General features: G+C 40.9%; 1 protein-coding gene across 1 annotated transcript in view; it reads left to right on the forward strand.

The window, feature by feature from the left end:
• The window catches only part of SIK2 (salt-inducible kinase 2), a 116990-nt gene that overhangs the window by 76750 nt on the left and 17567 nt on the right, over nucleotides 1–22673 (forward strand). The window contains exons 4-7 of the mRNA XM_010862869.1: nucleotides 11987–12111; nucleotides 12538–12661; nucleotides 14022–14242; nucleotides 15999–16151. Coding sequence (XP_010861171.1) covers nucleotides 11987–12111; nucleotides 12538–12661; nucleotides 14022–14242; nucleotides 15999–16151 — 623 coding nt within the window. The remainder of the gene's footprint in view (nucleotides 1–11986; nucleotides 12112–12537; nucleotides 12662–14021; nucleotides 14243–15998; nucleotides 16152–22673) is intronic.

A 22673-nucleotide genomic window follows, 5' to 3' on the forward strand; every position in this document is an offset into this window, starting at 1 on the left:
TTCTGCAGGGTACTTATTTTTATCCATTGTTTTTTATCTAACTTTTTTATTGCCCTGCTTCCCTTTAAAAACATCATCTTCTGGTCTCTGAGGATTCTTCTTGAATTTTAAATAAATTTAACACATGTAGGAAAGATGGGGCTCCATGGAAAAATTACAGAACCTCAGAATAAAGTACAAAAAAATTATTCCCTCAAATTATACATTGTGTTTATTCTGCTTCTAAACATCTCTTACTAAATGGGCTGAATAAATGAACTGTTTTAGCCATCATCTATGGAGAAGGCAATGGCACCCCACTCCAGTACTCTTGCTTGGAAAATCCCATGGATGGAGGAGCCTGGTGGGCTGCAGTCCATGGGGTCGCTAAGAGTTGGACACAACTGAGCAACTTCACTTTCACTTTTTCACTTTCATGCATTGGAGAAGAAAATGGCAACCCACTCCAGTTTTTTTGCCTGGAGAATCCCAGGGGCAGGAGAGCCTGGTGGGCTGACGTCTATGGGGTCACGCAGAGTCGGACACGACTGCAGTGACTCAGCAGCAGCAGCAGCAGCAGCAGCCATCCTCTATGTTGAACTTGGACCTCCCAGGTGGCGCTAGTGGTAAAGAACCTGCTTGTCAATGCAGGAGACACAGGAGGTGTGGATTTGATCCCTGGGTTGGAAAGATCCCCTGGTGTGGGAAATGGCAACCCACTCCAGTATTCTTGCCTGGAAAATTCTATAGACAGAGAAGCCTGAGGGGCTACAGTCCGTGGGGTCACAGAGTTGGACATGCCTGAGCACATACTTAGACGCACGCGCACGTGCGCACACACACACACACACACACACAGTGAAATTAAAGAGAAGTGTAAACCAAAACTAGGTTTAAATTAAAATATTTGCCTCTGTTTATAAGACAGAAAATGGAATGGAAGTATCAAACATGCTTTATTTTAATAAATACAGAATCTTGGCTTTCAAATCAGATTCTCTTTTGTGCTCCTCTAATGGGTAAAAGACTTCAGGTACTGGTGAGCCTTGGATTCACCCACACCTGTATAGGCTCATCACCTCCATTATGAGACCTCCACCCTTCACAGAATACGAGTGTTGAGACATTCAGAATCAGGCAGAATGCAAAGAAATTTTGGCTTTCATTAGTTTTAATAATTGCAGTACTGTTTCCTCCATGCTATTTTTCAACTTTCCTAATCTGAAATGCTTACAATGAATACTTAGATAAGCATTAATGTGTATGAATCACTCAGAGAAAGTTTTCAAAAAATAATCAGAAGTCAGACAAGGCGTCACATAAAGAATGTGGAGTTTGATATCAGACGGTACTGGTGCAAATTCTAGCTGTGCCATTTAGTAGCTGTGTGATCTTGGGCTGATTATTTAACTTCACCAAGCCTAGGTTTCCAAATCTATTAAACAGAGATTAATCTGTTTGTCAGGAACATTGTAAGGATTAGTGATAATGTTAGACACAGGGAGCTCGTAGGTAAGATTATGGGCTCTGGAGCCAGGCTACCTGGGTTTGAACCCTGGCTCTGCACTTTACTAGCTCCGTGACCTTGGACATGTTCCTTAATCTCTCTGTCCTCAGTTTCTTTATCAGTTAAAAGGGAGTGATGGAAGTTCATATCTCATAGTGATTATTAGTTAATGTTTGCACACTTCTAAGAACAGTGCCTGGTACATAGTTAGTGCTAGTTAAGTGTTTGTTAAATAAATTGTTAATTAAAATTCCTGGCACCATGTAAACAGTAAAAGGTATTTGTATTCAATGTATAATTGATTCCATGTGAAAACAAATCTTAAAAATTGATAGCCATACAACCCCTCACCATGTCTTTTTAATTACCAAGACTTAGTCTTATCAATACAAATCTCAGAGGTACAAGGAAAGTTTATCATTTATATTCTAAATTGTTTCTGCTTGATGCAAATTAATATATTTTTCTAAGAGGGACCTTCCGTGTAATTAGTTGTGTGTAATAAGCCTAATAAATCTAACCTGTGCATCACAGGTCTCTTGTCGTTAGCCCAAGAGGAATACTTCCTTTCTGAACTGACCTGTAATCTATAAGTAGCCCATCATCTCTCATGATTGCTTCTAGCAATCTTCCTGCTTACTGGAAGAACTGGAGATCAGATTTCTGTATATATAATTCTAGTTTTCTGCCCTGGAACCAAAAAAGGGTGGGATAGGCTGAAACAGGTTTTGTTAGTAAAATATTTATTAAAAGTCTTCCATTTGTTATCCTCCTGCCACTAGTATTATGTAAAATGTGCAGAGAGCTTTGCATCAGCAAACAGAGTGAGACCTTGTCTTTATCCTTCAAGCCTGCTTAGCCCTGGCCAGGCATTAAGCCTGGAACATGGAAGGTGGCTCAAAGGCTTCTGTTTCCTTTTGTCTTATTTCTCCCCTCTTCATCTCCTTCCTCCTCCTCACTCCATTTTGGGCTGAGGAAGAGCGTTTAATTCACCTCTCAGCTCACTAAACTCTCTCACTGGACAAACAGATGCCTCACCCTGGTCAGCAGGATCACATTTCACATCAGCTGTGATGATTGTTCTTGTGTCCTCCTGTCAGGTAGGGAGGAGGTGACTGATGTTTGGCAGTAAACTGTGCAGCTGGCCTTCTCTTGCCAGTGGGCAACAAAATACGCATTGACGTCAGTGATGGCTGATTGGCATTCAGTTTGTGCAGTGGGTCAGCTCTGGCTCCACACTCTGCTACTTTTCATTTGTCAGCTTTCATTTCCTCATAATTGTCTTCTTCTCTCCTATTATAATAACTGCAAAAGACATGTAACTCTTCAGCAAGATTGGATATCTGAATTCTACTGGCAATTTTAGAAACAAGGATAAATTTAACACGAAAGCCATCTGCTTCTCTGTAGGAGGATTTTTAAAATTATAAATTAGACATTATAACACACTATTGGAGATTAAAAGTTGCCTGGGTTGTGTTGATTCCTGGAAATCATTTACTTTTTTCTTAGCCTGAAGACTGGTTTTCAATGTCTTGGTTACTTTTTTCTTTTTAAAAAAAAATGACTTGAAATAGTTTACCTAATGACTTCTATTTAGTCTTTGTCATGTAAATAGTAAATCCTGAAAATATTTAGTAATTCTATTTCACAACAATAAACAGTGACAAGCTGTTCAACATCTTCTGTATCTTTTTCACGACCTCTGTTTTATTCTTTATGTCCTGACTACTGGAAGAGTGGTCAGGGGACCAGCATGAGCATCACTTTGGAGCCTGTTAGGACTGCAGACTCTCGAACTCCCCTACCCCAGGCCTACTGAATCAGAACCGCATTTCAGCGGTTCCCCAGGTGATTTGTATGCATGCTAATATTTGATCTGTTTCACTCTGACAGTATTCGCTAATATGCTTTGTTCCCATCAGACAGTAATCATCAGGATCAGCTTATTTACTCTTTGTTCAGTTCAGTCACTTAGTCGTGTCTGACTCTTTGCGACCCCATGGACTGTAGCCTGCCAGGCTTCCACGTCCATCACCAGCTCCCAGAGCTTATTCAAATTCATGTCCATTGAGTCTGTGATGCCATCCAACTGTTTCACCCTCTGTCATCCCCTTCTCCTCCCAGCTTCAATCATTCCCAGCGTTGGGGTCTTTTTAAATGAGTCAGTTCTTCGCATCAGGTGGCCAAAGTATTGGAGTTTCAACTTCAGCATCAGTCTTTCTAATGAATATTCAGGACTGATTTCCTTTGGGATGGACTGGTTGGATCTCCTTGCAGTCCAAGGGACTCTCAAGAGTCTTCTCCAACACCACAGTTCAAAAGCATCAATTCTTCCGCGCTCAGCTTTCTTTATAGTCCAACTCTAACATCTGTACATGACTACTGGAAAAACCAAAGCTTTGACTAGACGGACCTTTGTTGGCAAAGTAATGTCTCTGCTTTTTAATATGCTGCCTAAGTTGGTCATAACCTTTCTTCCAAGGAGCAAGCGTCTTTAAATTTCATGGCTGCAGTCACCATCTGCAGTGATTTTGGAGCCCCAAAAAATAAAGTCTGTCAGTGTTTCCACTGTTTCCTCATCTATTTGCCATGAAGTGATGGGACCAGATGTCAGGTTGCTTACTCTTTGTAAGGCCTTGTTATTCCTAAAACATTAGCCCTTTGCTAATGGTGTTTGGGCACTGATAATTTATGTAACTTAGTGATAAGAGTAATAATAGTTGATTTTTCTTATCAGGAAGATTTGGGTCAATCAATCACTTTAAAAATATAAAGCAGAAAACAATAATAGCAGTTCTAATACTGTTTTCAAATACATCCATGGTCTGTTAGTGGTTAGATAATAAATAAATAGAGGACTCAGCTTGTGAAGCCAAGTTGATTTCCAAGCGAACTAGTCAACAGTAATTAATCTGCTCTGTAGTTAGAAACTCTACCCCAAATGCTTTCTTTATTGACATTTTATGTGACATGTAAATCAAGTGAGAAAATATGGATATAGCAGAAAATCCCAAAGCTAACGTCACAGTAAAACCTTGGAGTATATGCCTCAGAGTATAAGATGCCATAAATCATCTTCATATGAAAAGGACAAGATGTGTCTATTTTAACATGTCATGCATTCTTAAAATAAATATGGATTTCTAAAATGAATGTAGGTGTATATTTGAGATTTGCCTTGTAAACATCCTAATTATTCCCATTCACTTGTTAAGGATGCTTTTAACAAAGCATCAATATTGCAGAGATGAGAAAGCCCTCACTTGTCAAGTTCTGCTAGCAGAGGGATAAATTAGAAAATCTGTCATCTCCATACAATGTAAAGGATTTTCCCCACGTTTTATAATAGCCTTACCTCCATTTTTAAGTTGTATTAAACTTCTTTGAAGAGTGATGGTGATACAGTTAAAAATAAAAAACAAAAAAACCCACCTGGCTTGGAGTTCAAAGGACTTGTATTTGAATACTGGTTAAGCCACTTGTAAATAGTTTGGGCAACTCAATTAACCACTTTCAGCTTCAGTTTCCCCCTTTGTAAGGTAAGGACATTCATGATTGAGATAATATATAGAAAAATACCAAGTGTGTAATGCTTAGTCCAAAGTAGGCAAGATTTAAATGATGTTTGGATTTGATTATAACTCATACACCATGTTGAAAGACTAGTTGTCATTTTGCTTCAAAAACTTATGCTTTCTTTTTTTTTTTTTTTAAACTTTACAATATTGTATTAGTTTTGCCAAATATCGAAATTAATCCACCACAGGTATACTTGTGTTTCCCATCCTGAACATGCTTTCATATCTTAAAATTTTGAAGCTAAGAGTTCTTTGAGAAAGTGTGTCTTTTCCCTGCTATGCTCAGGAAATGTTGAAAATCTTGATTGATCTGACACATTCAACGTATGTTATGAGTGAGAGTTCAAGCAATTACTCCCACACAAATAACAAATTACCTCAAGGAAAAAAACTTTATACCTTCAAAATTTTGTTGTTTAGTCAATCAAGTATGAATAAAAATAATATCAAAATAATGCTAGTCTGAACCCTGAATTGGAGTAAGAAGTATCAATATGAACTCAAAGGTTAACATTTCTTTTTAATACATATATATATAGAAAGGAATCAACATAAATATAGGGTGTGGGTGTGTGTACACCAATAAGCATTCATACATATATTTCTTCTGTTTGATGACAGCCCAGCTGCAGTGAGTACATCAAGATCTTAGTCTTGGTTCTTGAATACCATTTCTCTGTAAAAGAAATCAGGGCTCCTTGGAAAAGTGGTTGATTCCTGGGATGGGACAGGAAAGTACAAGATGAGCCTGGAACATCTTCTGGTACCAAAAGATAAGGAAATACTTAAAATAAAAAGAAAATTTTAAAAGATGGGGGCATGTTGAAAGGATACAGGAGCCAACCTGAATTATCTCCTAGTGGCCAAAGTTGGAACTATTTAAGCATCAGAAGGTGTCTCAGATGGTAAGGAATCTGCCTGCAATGCGGGAGACCCAGGTTCGATCCTTGAGTTGGGAAGATCCCCTGAAGAAGAGAATGGCAATCCACTCCAGTATTCTTGCCTGGAGAATTTCATGGACAGAGGAGCCTGGCAGGCTACAGTCCATGAGGTTGCAAAGAGTTGAACATGACTGAGCTATTAAACTTTAGCTTTCTTCTTTCAGTATTAAATTATAATCCAAAGAATAAAATAAATACTTATGATGAACATATTATGACAGTGTTGTAAAAAATAAAGAAATGATCTAACCAATAAATAAATAAGAGGGGAAGAAGGGACAACTCTTGAAGAGTTGTGATTAATACTGTAGAAGGAATACAGGAAACAAAAGCTTCCCATTAGACCACCACAGTGATCATTGCTACAGTCAAGACCTGCCAATGAGTGCTAAACTAGTAGGTGAACGTTTAAGGAGAAAAGGGTATATATAGTGCCAATGTATCTTCTCTAAAATATTTATTAATTTCAAAGAGAAAAATAATTTTATAATGGGGTAACCCAGCAGATACCACCTTAAGAGATCAAGATTAACCCTACTTGTCATTAAGGCATAATACCTGCTCCCCCTGATATGAAGCCCTGAGAAGAATACATCACCTCTGTGATGTTCTTGGAGAAGGCAATGGCACCCCACTCCAGTACTCTTGCCTGGAAAATCCCATGGATGGAGGAGCCTGGTAGGCTGCAGTCCATGGGGTTGCTAAGAGTTGGACACGGCTGAGCGACTTCCCTTTCACTTTTCACTTTGATTCATTGGAGAAGGAAATGGCAGCCCACTCCAGTGTTCTTGCCTGGAGAATCCCAGGGATGGGGAAGCCTGGTGGGCTGCCATCTATGGGGTCGCACAGAGTCGGAAACAACTGAAGCGACTTAGCAGCAGCAGCAGCTGTGATGTTCTTCTCCAAAAGTAATCATCTTAATCTAATCGTGAGAAAACACTTGGCAAACCCAGACTGAGAGACAGTCTACAAAATATGTGACCTGCCCTGGTCACAGTCAAGACAGACAAGGAGAGTCTGAGGAGATGTTGCAAATTAGAGAAGACCAAGCCTGGCAGACTACAGTCCATGGGCAGAGTCGGACACGACTTAGCAACCAAACAGCAACCAAGAAGTCATGACAACTAAGTGCAGTGTGGAATCCTGCACTGAGAAGGGACGTTAGTGAAAACACTGGGGAAATCTTAATGAAGTCCATGTTTTAATTAACAGTGCTGCATCGGTGTTATCCTTGGTTTTGATTATTTATAGTTATATGGAATGTTAATACTGGAGGGGGGAGTTGCATGAAGGACAGAGGGAGTTCTTCTTACTTTATTGTGGCCACTCTTCAGTAAATCTAAATTTATTTCAGAATTAAAAGTTAAATAATATCAAAACGAATCCATCATAACATGGCATACATTCTATGACAGAGAAACAAGAATCAAAAAAAATGTCTGAGGAAATAGCAGCCATCTTTGAAGTATTCACTTGCAGATCAGAGCATCAGAGAACACATTAAACTAGGCATTAAACTAAAAGGAGGTTTCCTTTCCAGCAGGACAGGGGTTGGGTCTGGGTCTGGTTTAGAGAGGAATGCCCACATGACTGTTCATAATGCTTTTCAAAAGTCAGGTAATAATGTGGGGTCCTTGATTTTTCGCTATTGTCGGGAGACTATCTTTCTTTCTTTGTAGAATGGTTGACACATGTATGCACTCAGATGTTTGATGAAGGAAAGAATTTGATTTGCTGAAACATTAACCCATTCCGTATGAATAAATAACGATAAAAAATCCTGCACAGCTCTGCTGTTTTCATATTTCATCCCTCTTGCTCACCCCTTGTTTCACTATATGCCTTTAAGCAGAAAGCTGCAGACTGTGAACAAAGCAAGTTGTCCAGATTCCAGTAAGAAATAAAAAGACTTTTAAGTGTCTTCCCATTGCCTGATAATTATTAACTTGTTCAAAAAATAGCTACATGTCACTGGGCCAGAGAAGGACACAAAGGTGGTTAACAGTGAATGCTCTGTAGTCAGATTTGGTTCCTCTTGCAAGCCTGCAGCTTAATATAATTTCTAGCAAGATCCTTAACATCCTACCCTCACTTCCTCCTAGAATAAGGATACCTTATGGGGTTATTAAGAAGAAATCATCTTAGGAAAGCTTAGATCAGCTTCTGGCACTTTTTAAAGAGACGATGACAACATATTCATTCAGCAGTCCTTCACTGAGTGGCTGTCAGTGTGCTGAGTCTGGGGTTGCAGTCCGCTTTCTGCACTCTCAAGGAGTTTAGTCTGATAGGGAAGACAGATAAGTAAAACAGAAAGAATTGCTATTCTTCCCTCGTATTGAGTAGCTTACTCAGCGGCTACTGTTTATTGAGCACCTGCTGTGTTTCAATAGCATACCTAAAGCATTATATATTATCTACTTTAAGTGTACATATCTACATATACTCATTATATATTGCTCATAGTCACTTTGTGGAGCATAGACATTGTCTCTGTTCTGCAAGTAAGGAAACCAGGACTCTGAGAAATCAAGTAATGTGCCCAAGATCACACAGCTAAGCGGAAAACCCAAGATTTGCCTGACTCCAAAGCCTTCCTTGGAGAAGGTAATGGCACCCCACTCCAGTACTCTTGCCTGGAAAATCCCATGGATGGAGGAGCCTGGTAGGCTGCAGTCCATGGGGTCGCTAAGAGTCAGACACGACTGAGCGACTTCCCTTTCACTTTTCACTTTCATGCATTGGAGAAGGAAATGGCAACCCACTCCAGTGTTCTTGCCTGGAGAATCCCAGGGATGGGGAAGCCTGGTGGGCTGCCGTCTATGGGGGTCGCACAGAGTCGGACACGACTGAAGCGACTTAGCAGCAGCAGCAGCAGCAGCAGCAAAGCCTTCCTTAACCCATAGATCGCATGATTACAAATGAAATATTTAATGCTTTGACAGGGTATAGACAACACCCACCTAAATGCTATCATAGTAATTCTGATGCACCTGATAGTGTTGCGGTGCCTCTTTGAATGTCCTGCAGGCTCAAGTTCCCGCTTTCTTCAGCTACCTGCAGGAACAGAGGTGACATGGGTGTAGCACTCCTCTTCTTCTAAGGTAGCAGGCGGCTTTCTTTTCCCAAATGGGTGCAGCCGAGGTTGAGTCTAGGCCACCATAGGCGCCCTGGCGCTCTCCTAGATTTTCTGTCTTCCTGCCAGTGAAGCGTCCAGTGTGGGTGCTGTGAGGAGGGGAGTCCAAGCCAAGTCCCTCTTTGAGTTTGTTCTACTTAAACTCAAAGGGAGTCGGGGCGGGATAGGGGGGAAGGGTTTCAGATTGAAGGGGATGAGAATGGCTCTTTGAGACATTAAAATGTTACAGTGCTATTTGGAGAGTATCCTCAACTTACATGTGCTGAAACTCATCCTGTGATTATGGTTTAAAGGACAGCAATTATTGGACCTATTTCAGGATCTCCAAACACACATCCCAGAGCTTCTTGTGCTTCTCCATGTGACTGAAATTAACATCTTCCTCTTTAGATATTATTTGACCGTCTTGTCTTGGGCTGGTTTGAGTGTAGTTTTTTAGAAAATGAGAAACACCTGTCAATATGAATACATGGATTGTGATGGGGTGTGAATTGTTAGGTTTGGAGTGAGCTGAGAAGATAAGACCTCTCTGACAGTCAGTTTGGAAAGCCAAGTGTAGGACTGAACTGTAGGCACGTGATGGAGGGCGGCATTCTCGTTGCCTTGCGTTTCTGGACACCAAGGATGGGCCACACCACTGTTCCTCCAGCTTTAGACACACCGTCCCTCTCCCCACGTGCACCATCTTTTCTCTTCTGAACCCTTAAGCTTCTTTTTTCTTTTTAGTATTTAGCTGTTTTTCTTTCTAGTATTTATTTGTTTGCTTATTTATTTGATTGTGCCAAGTCTCACTGAGGCATGTGGAATCCTCCATCTTCACTGCAGCACACGGAGTCTTTCAGTTGCATCATTCGGAATCCAGTTCTCCGACGGGGGATTGAACCCAGGCCTTCCTGCACTGGGAGCCTGGAGTCTTAGCCATTGGACCACCAGGAAAGTCCCTCTCCTCACCTTGTTTACCCTCCCAGTGTATTTTCTCAGGAGCCATTTCTGTGAAGGGCAGTCATTGGTAACGATGGCTTCACTTCAGGAGAAGGGAGCTAACACTTCACATCTACTGTGCTCCAGGAATCAAGAATCTTACATTCCTAATCTCATTTACTCCTCATAGCATCCTATCTGGGTAGGCAAATTATCCCCACACTTATAGGTACAGAAAGAAAGATTCAGGAAAGTTAAATAACTTTAATTACTAGACAGCTACTGAAGCCCTCACGCCCTAGAACCTGTGCTCTGCAATAAGAGAAGTCACTGCAATGAGAAACCCACGCACCGCAACCAGAGAGTAGACCCCCCCTCCCTGCAACTAGAGAAAGCCCAAGCACAAGCATCCGAGATCCAGCACAACCAAAAATAAAAATAAATAGAGAAGTGCGCCATAGTCTCAAGGTGTGAGTAGAGTGTGAGTTTCTGTTAACTTACTGGATCTGCACAGCAGCCTGCTGGCTACACATGTTTCTATGTTACAGCTGTGGAGCTTGAGGCTCAGGAAGACAGCCTGTGTCCCACAGTCAGTCTGATGCAGGAGACTTGCTTCAGCCCCCTGGGGGCACCTCTGAAAGCTCACCCTGCAGTGCAGACACTGGCCAGAGGAGAGCCAGTTCTTATCACTAAGGTGTGTCCTTCAGTCAGGAGTCTGTTGCAGCATAAAGAGAGTATGGCTGTAACTTACAAAATAACAGGAGTTTGTTCCTCGGCTGAGAACACGGAACTGTGTGAGGGCTTAGCAAAAGGGCACAAGCTTGCATTTACACCAGAGTGCTCACTGCGTTTGTCTTCCGTGGTAACTGTCATGTGTATTGAAGGCCACAGTGCTTCCAGAGTGCATGCTATATATCAAAGCTGCAGATTTGGTGTGACTCATATCATAAGGGGAAGGCCATTAACTGTTGAGAAGTATAATGCCACCACATTACATAAATGAGTAAATAAGTGATAATGATGATAAGTGGCCTGTGGTCGAGCCGCAGAGCCATCACATGTTAATGAGCTATTCAGATGAGTATCTGTCTATTCAGGATGTGGGAGCCAACACTTCATAGAGTTGTTACTTAGGAAACACTGTCCTCAGTTGCCTTAAAAGGTTCTCTTGCTACCTTGGAGTAATGGCTATGAGAGCAGCCAGTCCCTTGGTTGTGTTTAGGTAAATATCTTAGAGTTTTACTCATTTGTTTCTTTCTTTAGAGACTGTATAAGCTCAAGAGCTCTTAATCATGGAGTCATTGAAATTCTAAAATTAGCAAATTCAAGCTGGTTGTCCTTATCAGTGGAATTTTTCTTTTCAGCCTTAAAAATAAATGATTTAAAGTCCTTTTTCCAGTTTCTCACTCATTCTCTTTGAGAAGAAAACTTAATTCATTAACACATTCATTCAAGAAATATTTATTGAATGCTTAATATTTGCTATTCATTGTGCTGAATGCCCACTCCAGTACTCCTGCCTGGAAAATCCCATGGATGGAGGAGCCTGGAAGGCTGCAGTCCATGGGGTCACTGAGGGTCGGACACGACTGAGCGACTTCCCTTTCACTTTTCACTTTCATGCATTGGAGAAAGAAATGGCAACCCACTCCAGTGTTCTTGCCTGGAGAATCCCAGGGACGGGGGAGCCTGGTGGGCTGCCGTCTGTGGGGTCGCACAGAGTCAGACACGACTGAAGTGACTTAGCAGCAGCAGCAGTAGCAGTGCTGAATGCTAAGGAAACACCACAAGTTACATGCCACCCCATGCTCACAGAGTGAATTAGTAGTGGTATTGTCGATACAGCGTATTATAAAATTAGTATGAGAAATTCAGTATAGTTTGAGAGCATAGATGAAAGTAACGTTTATTTCCATCCCACTAGATTTCGGTTTTGGAAATTTCTTTAAAAGTGGTGAACTGCTGGCAACGTGGTGTGGCAGCCCCCCTTATGCAGCCCCAGAAGTCTTTGAAGGGCAGCAGTATGAAGGACCACAGCTGGATATTTGGGTATTTCTTTGCTTTGCTGTGTTAAATGCATCTATCATGATAATACTGGGTACGCTGGCCCATTTTGAAGCTCTTGGTACCTAACACATAGATAGTAGTTCATACTTTTCCTGTCCACTGGCCTGTAATTAGTCAGCGTAAAGATTCTAGGAAAGAATTTCTAGGGGAAGATGTTACCATCCTAATATCAACAGTGATTTAAAGTTTAGTAATCAAAATGATTAAGTTTAGTTCTTTTGGTATTTATTATAGGATGCTTTATTGCAGTAGTCAGCATTCCAGCTTTTTTGTTTTTTTCTGAGACAGTAGTAAATTCAAACAGGAATTTTCAGTCCGTATAATTTTAAGAGCTTGAGGATATTTTAGGAAAACAAAGCGCGTTCAAAGTTCTCAGTAGAAAAATGACAGCCTTATTTTCTTCCACAGAGCATGGGAGTGGTTCTTTACGTTCTTGTCTGTGGAGCTCTACCATTTGATGGACCAACTCTTCCAATTTTGAGGCAGAGAGTTTTAGAAGGAAGATTCCGGATTCCATATTTCATGTCAGAAGGTAACAACCTGTTTATCTTAAAATTGTGCTTTACAGAATTTTTTCTGAAAATGAATGCCTAAAGAAAGGCTTCTCTTTTTCTAAGAGTTTGGGTGCTAAATAAAGTGACCGAATCACTTTAAAAGTCATAGAAATAAGCAACCCCCTCCATGTAGGTGAGAGAAATTCCAGCCTTCCTACTTGTAACTGGAACAGAAAGTGTCCCAGATTAAGAACAGTAAATCTTCCCGTTTGCCCTCGTCTGTGAGTGTCCTACGTGTTTATTTTAGCCTTTGAGAGGCACTTTGTAGATGCAGATTTACAACCATGTCACTCTTAAGTATGAAATGGATTTTCCCATATCTTCTGGTGGGAGGTTACAAAATTAAGCTTTTTATTTAAACTTAAAACCAACTAGCAAAACAACTGAATTAAGATGAAGTGCTATAATCCCTTCCAGTCTTGTACTGAGTTGCTGCATAGGCAGCAGTTAAGTTCACTCAGTTTAGATTTTGGTTATCATCCTTAACTTAGCAGTTCCTAGTAACAGAAGTAATGTTCTAGTACTTAAAGTAGATTTTGGAGCCAGACCACCTGGTTTAATCCTGAGTCCACCACTTACTGGCGGTCTGACCTTGGCAAGTTATATTTCTGTGCTTCAGTTTCCTCACTCTATAAAATGGAAGTAACAATAGTTGCTAACAGGGGTGTTGAGGTATTAATTAAATTCATCTGTGTAGAGCTCTTAGCATGGTGCCTGGCACTTAACTCGTGATGGAAGGTTAGCTTATGCGGGGTAGTAAAGAGGGTGCTGTCAGCTCAGAGGATAAGCAAGAGCCCAGAATTGCAGCAGTACAGTTTACCTAATGTCATCAGAAGTAACTGCTGTTTCACCTACATTTTCCTCAGTTGCACTGATATGGAGAATAGCAACAGTCCCTTGGAGGGCTCTTGCCTCACACAACCTTAGTATATCAGCCTCAGAAGTGACCGGAAGGATCCATTGCTATTTGCTTGTTCTAGGAAAAAGACTTTTTTTTTCTCTTTCTTTAGTGGAAATCTAAGTCTGTGTCTAGATATTTTCAATTAAGAAATTCAATAGAAAGGTTCGTTTAGTACAGATTTGAATAGACCTACACCCTCCTGTTTTTCTTAAGTATTCATTCACGGAGATGGTTAATTTCACGGGTCACCATGCATCGTGTGAACTTGACGAATACAAATAGCTTTCAGGTTTTATTTACTCATTTGACCTTCTGCTTTCCAGTGGGCCCTGTGGAGGATACAAAGATTATCACCACTGTACAAAGTCACGAGTCAGGTAAATACGCCAAAGTGCAAGGAGAATCACATGACTTCCGTAACACTGTGTTTTCTGTAGATTGTGAGCACCTTATTCGAAGGATGTTGGTCCTGGACCCGGCCAAACGGCTGACCATAGCGCAAATCAAGGAGCATAAGTGGATGCTTGTGGAAGTTCCCGTGCAGAGGCCTGTTCTCTATCCACAAGAGCAAGAAAACGAGCCGTCCATCGGGGAGTTTAATGAGCAGGTTCTGCGATTAATGCACGGCCTTGGAATAGATCAACAGAAAACCATTGAGGTAAAGGGATTGGAGATTTGACTAAAGATATTTCAGGATTCTGTTGTATCAATACTTAGTAACTTAAAATTTCATTCTCATACTTGTCAACCTGGTCTTCTGGCCAAACCAGCACCTCGGCGTGCAGTTTAGTATTCCTGGACATTTCATCACACTCTATTTTTGTTTGCTTTTAATCAATATATAAATTCTTGCCTTTGCCCCATCAGCCAAAAAATTCAAAAGGAAGTGTTATGTATGTTTGAGGAAAGACAGTGATGGAAGCTTAGCAAATAAAAAGTAGAAAGTTTCTTCTAAGATGAAACATAAACTCTTATAGGTAATAAGCTAGTTTATATGGGATGTAAGTGTGCAGATACAGAACAAGGCGAGAGCTAAACATAAAGGAAGAAGGGAAGACAGCAGGTTTAGGAAAACCAGTGGGATTTAGATGTGAGCTGAAGAAACTCAGAAGGCAACAACAGGTGGATTCCTGATTTGGAAGTTTTATGGGTCATAGACCTGAGAAGGTCAAGAACCTGGGAAATTGCTCATCAGCTTTATTTCTGTCCTTTAATAGTTAGCATATTCATAGGATATACATATTTTTAATACCTCCACAGCAGTCAAAAACAGTATTTTTTAAGAATGAAGCATAACAAGAATATAAAATGCGCCCCGGTGAAGACAGAGTACTGTGGCCCGTGCTGCCTTTGCGTCACTGTTGCCATAAGTGAAACCACGCTGCCCTGCTTTTGCCCACCACGCGCTCAGCGAGGCCTTTGTCCTTGCCCGTGACGGCAGCTGTGAGCGCAGCTCCCTTGGCCGGTGATGTTTGCTGCCGCTGCTCTGCACACGAGCTGCACTGCAAGCACCTATGCAGCCTGTCACGTGGAATTAGAAGCCAAAGGAGCCGCTGTTTTTCTTTTTCAATAGCATCGTTGGAGAGCTGGCCAGCTAGGGATGTGAAAAATTGGGAAGCAACTTTATTTTCAAGGTTTCACGAGGGTGGGACTGCAAAAACAAGAGGAAAAAATTACCTAAGAATGGAGACACAGCGTCTCTCAACCTAGTGTCCAAACGTCATTCTCCAGCCCAAAATAATCACCAGAAATTTCCCCAAAGACTTTAATCATTGACCTCAGGGTTGGCAGTGCTTTGGGCTTGTGTCGAGGCTGTGGAATTAGAGCCTGTGGGCTCAGGTTGCTAACCAGCCTTACAGCCTAGTTACAGCCATGAGATGGGACCACAGTGACAGCGTTGGGGAATGCTGCATGAGACAATGATGGCGTTTTCTCTGAATGCAGAAAAATAAATGGATCCAATTAATGTAAAAGGACCAGTCAAGTCATTCAGAGGTATCACCCTTTATACAATTAATGAAGTTATCTGTCTTCTCTTCTGAATTCTGGAATACCTTTCATTTTGAGGCAGACTTTGCTTGTTACTCTTTTTTTTGTTGTTGTTGTTTTTTTTAAGAACACATGATCTCTTCCCTCCCTTTTTTATTTATTTATTTACTTATTTTAGCCAGACTCCTTGCATTCTGTTTTTTAATTTATTTTTTTATTGGATAATTGCTTTACAGAAATTTGCTGTTTTCTGTCAAACCTCAACATGAATCAGCCATAGGTGTACATATATTCCCTTAGGGTTTTCATTTTATTGAAGATTAGTTGATTTATAGTGTTGTGCTTTTCCCTCTTTTTTAGAAAGGTGTAAATCACTGAATTGGTTTTTATGGTTCTCCGCCTTTGGCACTTGTTTTCTCTTGCAGGCTTTGCAGAACAAGAGCTATAACCACTTTGCTGCCATTTATTACTTGTTGGTGGAGCGCCTGAAATCACACAGGAGTAGTTTTCCTGTGGAGCAGAGACTTGATGCCCGCCAGCGTCGGCCTAGCACCATCGCCGAACAAACAGTTGCCAAGGTAACGCCCTATTAGCCAATAGTCTTATCGGTGCGTGTGCCTGTTCAGACATTTGACACGTTTTCCGTGGCGTAGTACAAAGGGCTAGGATTTCATCCTCTACACCTTGTTTCTCGGTAAAGTTTCTGTCTGTCGTTTACTAGGCTCTCAAAAACTTTACCATCTTCCTATTTGTAAGGGTTTAATTTTATTTCAGACAGTTTTTTTTTTCTTTAAGAGGCTTCTCTCTTTTTTTAAAATCATTCATTTATGTTGAGAATTAATGTAACTAGTCTGTACATTCAATTTCATTTAATAAATTCTTATGCAGATTTACTGTGAAAGCTTCACTTATTAGGCACTACAGGGAAGAAGATGTATAAAACGTGCCCTCAGGATGTATAAATGTGCCCTCAGAGTCATTACATTATAGAAGCAAAATAAGACAACATCATGAATAGCAATCCTTCAAAAATAATGAAAAGACAAAATTTAGAAGATGCTATGAATGTCATCATTTTGAACTTGTGTAGATGTGTCATAGAACGTTTTTTAGAAAAAGGGCAAAGGGGAGAGAGATACATCTGATCGGGCAAGGCTTTGTGGGAGAGATGGCATTTAAGATAGAGCCTCACAGCTGTTCAGGAGAGGCAGCAGCTAGAGGCATTACACGTAGACAGAAGCAGTGTGACCAGAAGTACTCAAGTGGGCCAGTATAGACTTGTTCCAGTTAATTCACTTGAACTGAAGAATAGGGAAATGAAAGAGTCGGAGTGGTTAAGTTGAAGCCATGCTGTGAAGGGATTGAATGCCAAGGTAAAGGACAGAGTTGTTGTTCAGTCACTCAGTTGTGTCCAACTCTCTGCGACCCCGTGGACTGCAGCACTCCAGGCTTCCTTGTCCTTCACCATCTCCCAGAGCTTGCTCAAACTCACGTCTGTTGACTCGGTGATGCCATCCAGCCATCTCATCCTCTGCCGTCCCCTTCTCCTCCTGCCCTCAATCTTTCCCAGCATCAGGGTGTTTTCTAATGAGTCGGCTTTTCTCATCAGGTGGCCAAAGTATTGGTGCTTCAGCTTCGGTTTACTAATAATTCAGGAAGAAATGAGGAACTGCTGAAGACTATTAAGCAAAAAAAGTGATAAAACTATATTGTACTTTAAGCTAAGCGATCTGCTAACATTGTGAAGGACAGACTGGATAGGGGAGAGAAGAAATTTGGCGAGCGCTATTAGATGATTATAGTTGATGAGAAATACTGACGACCAAACTAACGTGGTGCCAGTGGAAGTAGGCAGGAAGGGCACGCGTAAGGAGCTGTCCCAGGTGGGCCCTGGCTGAACTCAGCCCTGGTCTGGAGAGGCAGCCCAGCATGGTGGGCTCTGGAGCACATCCCAGATTCTGCCATCTCCTACTGTGCACCTTAAAAAAGTTACCTGAGGTCTTTCTGTGCCTCAGTTTCTCAAGCTTTAAAATGGGAATAATTATAAGATGCTGGGACATTTACATTAGTAAATAATTGTTCAGCATATAGGAATAAATAATCAGTGATAAGTAATAAATAATGTTGGGGAGGAAGGGACAAGGAGAGGTGGCTCCATTGTTGAGCCCAAGGCTGAGGGAGTCACAGTGGTGGCGACTCAGCTGATGGGGAAGAATGGGCCTGAGTCCCCAGAGAGAGGCTGGCGCTAAGGAGAACTGGGAGATAGCCTGTACAGATCATTCACACGATCTTTCAGGATTTCCATCTACTTCTGTGAGTACCGTATTTAAAGTGGGAGTAAGAACAAAAGAGGTTTCACTTTGTATTTCTTGTTTGGCAGTCCTGCAAAATTTATAGAATTATAATAGAATCTTGCATTGACTTCTCCAGAGTATGTGAAAAAGAAACCCAAGGAAATTGAAATCTTCTTGATTTTAATAAGCAAATGATATGCTTTCTTATACATACTTCAATATCTCAAATAATGTGAATATTGAGACTAACGTGAGTAAAATAATGTATCGCCAAAGTTCCAGATATTTGGGTTGAAGTATCTCTGAGCACTTGTAATCCTTCAAAGTGGAGCAGTATTGCTTTCAAGATAGAGGGGGTGACAAAATGAGAATTCCAAATTTGGGGCAGCAAAAGGAAAATGGAGGTGACCCTTCCCTCTTGAAAATGCTGCAGCAGAAAAATAAGAAGCAGGGAAGCCCCACACTGAGCAGCTGCCCTCCCAGGCCTCTGTTCTTCTGAGATGTTACACAAGTGAGGGTTACATAAACGATCCCGCCAAGCACACACGTCTGTTATTGCACATGATTTCCTTTTCACAGTTAAATTTGACGCAAGTTCCTTAGATCTCAAGTTGTATTTCATTTGGCTTGAGGTTCAGATGTATTAGCATAGCTTCTTCTATTTGATAATTACTTTTTATTAAAGAGCACCCCATGAGTTCTTTTCATTGTATACATTGACCTAAATTATCATAGAAAGCTATTTCCTGTGACTTGAAATGTATCTAAAGAGTATGAGTCCCGTCTGAGTGCTGAGCAGCAGGCACTGGGTTGAAGTTCTCCCTTTCCTATGAGACTGGGGTTCTCATGTTTATTGTTGAACTTGTTAAAAAATAGATTTCTCTGTTTTTGTGAATATAAATATGCTTTAAGTTTTAATAGAGCCTATCCCCTTGAATTCTTTGATGTTCTGCTCTCTTTTTAAAGAAGTGGCAGATCACGTATTACTTGATGGAGCGATAGGAACCAGGGAGGTCACAGGATCCCATGCAGAGGTCACATGAGCAGTGCGGTCAGGCAGAGCTTGGGCTCCATACTGAGCTGAGTGACGTCAGCAAGTCAGCATCTCTGAGCCCCAGTGTCCTTAACTATAGAATGGAAACAGCAGTACCTACTTACTTCACAAGTTTCCTACAAAGATGAAATTGGTTAATTGATTCCAGCGGTTCAGTTCAGATAGAACACTTACGTGCCAGACAGTGCCAGCCCTCCCGGTTTCATAGGTGCCCAGAAAACAAGTCTCTGGGAATTTATGGTGTAGTGATAAATAGCCCATGATTACTACTTAGAAAACAGTGAGATTCCCATCTTAGATGGATTGAGAGTTCTTATATTTGCCACATAGTATGCAGGAAACATGACATCTAATTGACTGTCAGATCAGATCAGTTGCTCAGTCGTGTCCGACTCTTTACGACCCCATGAATCATAGCACGCCAGGCCTCCCTGTCCATCACCAACTCCCAGAGTTCACTCAGACTCATGTCCATCAAGTCAGTGATGCCATCCAGCCATCTCATCCTCTGTCGTCCCCTTCTCCTCCTGCCCCCAATCCCTCCCAGCATCAGAGTCTTTTCCAATGAGTCAACTCTTCGCATGAGGTGGCCAAAGTACTGGAGTTTCAGCTTTAGCATCATTCCTTCCAAAGAAATCCCAGGGCTGATCTCCTTCAGAATGGACTGGTTGCCTTTTTATTGTGAATTCTCTCTACTAGGTTTTCAGCTGTCCTTCAGGAGGACTAAAGATTTTTTCTGATAGGAAAAAGCATTTTCATTTTAATGGTGCTGGAAAGCATAAAATCAGAAGAAGAGATTCCAGTTAATAAATATGTGATCTAAAAAGTTATTGCAGTTAGTGGACGTGGTTATTATTTATGACCACTCTTTTTTAAAATTTTTTATTAAAGTATAATTGACTTACAGTGTTGTGTTAATTTCTGCTATACAGAAAAGTGACTCAGTTATACACATATATTCCTTTCCACTGTGGTTTATCCTAGGATATTGAACCCAGTTCCCTTGTTGTTTATCCATTCTGAATGTAAGTTTGCATCTGCTGTCTGCAAACTCCCAGTCCAGCCCTCCTGCAAACCCCTCTCCCACAATAACCGCAAGTCTGTTCTGTGCGTCCGTGAGCCTCTCTCCGTTTCCTCGGTGGCTTCATGTGTGCCATGTCTTAGATTCCACGTGTAAGGATGTCACATGGTGTTTTCTTCCTCTTTCTAGCTCACTTCACTTTATCGTGATCATCTCCAGTCGCATCCACGTTGCTGCACATGGCATTATTTCACTCTTTTTATGGCTGAGTAGTATTCCACTGTGTGTATGTACCACATCTTCTTTATCCATTTGTCTGTCAGTGGACATTTAGATTGTCTCCATGTCTTGGCTGTTGTATGTGGTGCTGCTGTGAACATAGAGGTGTGTGTATCTTTTTGAATTAGTAGTTTGTTTGTTTTTTTTCTTTTTTGGATATACACCCAGAAGTGAGATTGTGGGATCATATGGTAATACTAGGAGAAGACCATGGCACCCCACTCCAGTACTCTTGCCTGGAAAATCCCATAGATGCAGTCCATGGGGTCACTAGGAGTCGGACATGACTGAGCGACTTCTTTCACTTTTCACTTTTATGCATTGGAGAAGAAAATGGCAACCCACTCCAGTGTTCTTGCCTGGAGAATCCCAGGGACGGGGGAGCCTGGTGGGCTGCCGTCTATGGGGTCACACAGAGTCGGACACGACTGAAGCGACTTAGCAGCAGCAGTAGCAGCATGGTAATACTGTGTTTAGTTTTCTGAGGAACTTCCACACTTTTCCATAGTGGCTGCACCAGCTTACTCTCCCACCAATAGTATATGATGATTCCTTTTTCTCTGCACTCTCTCCAGCATTTATTTGTAGACTTTTTGTTTGTGTTAGTCACTCGGTCATGTCCAACTCTGCAACGTTATGGACTGTAGCCCACCAGGCCCCTCTGTCCATGGGATTTGCAGGCAAGAATACTGGAGTGGGTTGCCATTTCCTTCTCCAAGGGATCTTCCTGATCCAGGGATCAAACCCTGCTCTCCTGCATTGCAGGCAGATTCTTTACTGTCTGAGCCACCAGAGAAGACTTTTTAATGACAGCCAGTTCTGACCACTATGAGGTGGTATCTCTTTGTAGTTTTCATTTGCATTTCTCTAATAATGAATGATGTCAAGCATCTTTTCATGTGCCAGTCGTGTTTATGGCCACTCTTGAAGAAACGGGTAATATCTGCTTGTTTGGGATATTAGTCAACCATCTATTTATTATAACAACATATTATTTAGTTCACTTCTTAGTGTTGGGCATGCTGTTTGAATACTTATACTGTAATTTGTACCAAAAAGATTTATTTAATTCCATGATTCTAAGAATCCTAAAAAGCAGACCTCTAAATCTGTCATTGTATTTCCTATGAAGTGATTGTCACAATAAAATGTCTTATGTCTCTGTCTTTACCAAGTTCACGGTAAGCTGTTGTAGTCCAGGTTGGATGTGAAAGTTGCCAAGAAACGTGCTATGCTTGATCTGGCCCAGCACAATCCTGCCATTTAAAAAGTCACAGCTAATAAGAGGAAGGAAGTGAGAAGCACACCCGACCCTAGTTGTCATGTTGGGTTCTCATTTCCAGCGCAGCGTCTATAGGTAATGCTTTGCCCTAATAAGGAGCAGTCAAGTAAATTTAGGAAACAGAAATCAAAAGTTTAGCTTTATCCTTCGATTGAAAAGACAATGATAAGAGCAGGGAGAATATATCAAATAGACTTTATTAGGAAGTTTAATTTTTACATTGTAGCTAAAACAGTTAATTTAAATGAGTAATGCTGGAAAGGGGTGGGGGGGGGGGGGGGAATATTTAGTTTCAAAAATGACCTGAGGAGCAGTGGTAGAAGAAAAGCTATTTCTTTATCTTTATGTATATAGTGCATTTTCTTACTTTTTTTTTAGCATCCGTATAATACCAACACTTTACTATTGCTATATTTTATTCTTTATTTCATGCAGTATATCTAATGATGTTAACATTGGAATATAAAGCATACTCTATATTCAAAGTATAGTCAAGGATAAAGTATATTTCTAACATACCCTGCTTTATTGAAAACCATCGGTCTGAAATTTTAACTGAGAACCATTAGGTAGTATCTGAGAACAGAAGTGTATATTCATTTTGCAGTCTGATTCCTATATTAAATTGTGTCATCATTCTAAGACTTCAGAAAGAAGGAGGAAGGAGGAATCAACATTACTGAGTGAAGGACTTTACACGTTGCCTGTTACAATCCTAACTTCACTGTGTAGTAGATATTATGCCCTTTTTAGGAGGTGAAGAAAATAAGATTAAAAGAGTTTAGGTAACTGATTAAGTTCACACAATTAGTAAGTGATGGAGCCAGAAATCAAACCCAGGTCTTGGGAAAGGAAAAGCTAGCATCATACCATTCTGTTCCTTTTCATTTTCACCATCCTGTATCTCCTGAAGCGATAATGGCAGAAAAAAATATAGGCCGTTCCTCTGCCTTTTAGAAACCGGTGTGATGATTGTTCCTTCCGATGTTTTGCGATGTCTGTTATGTTCAAAAGAGATCTAAGAAATTCTGCCAGTTTTAAAGAGATGGGGAGGAAAGGATTACCCAACAGTGTCATCTTCCCAGTCATTCCATACCATTAAGGAAAATCTTCTTTAAATGATTTTTCAAAGGAAGAGTTTGTAATACTTGTTTACTTAGAGGGTTTAAT

The sequence above is a fragment of the Bison bison genome, unplaced genomic scaffold, assembly GCF_000754665.1.
Source record: "Bison bison bison isolate TAMUID 2011002044 unplaced genomic scaffold, Bison_UMD1.0 scf7180017864485, whole genome shotgun sequence".
Taxonomy (NCBI): Eukaryota; Metazoa; Chordata; class Mammalia; order Artiodactyla; family Bovidae; genus Bison; species Bison bison.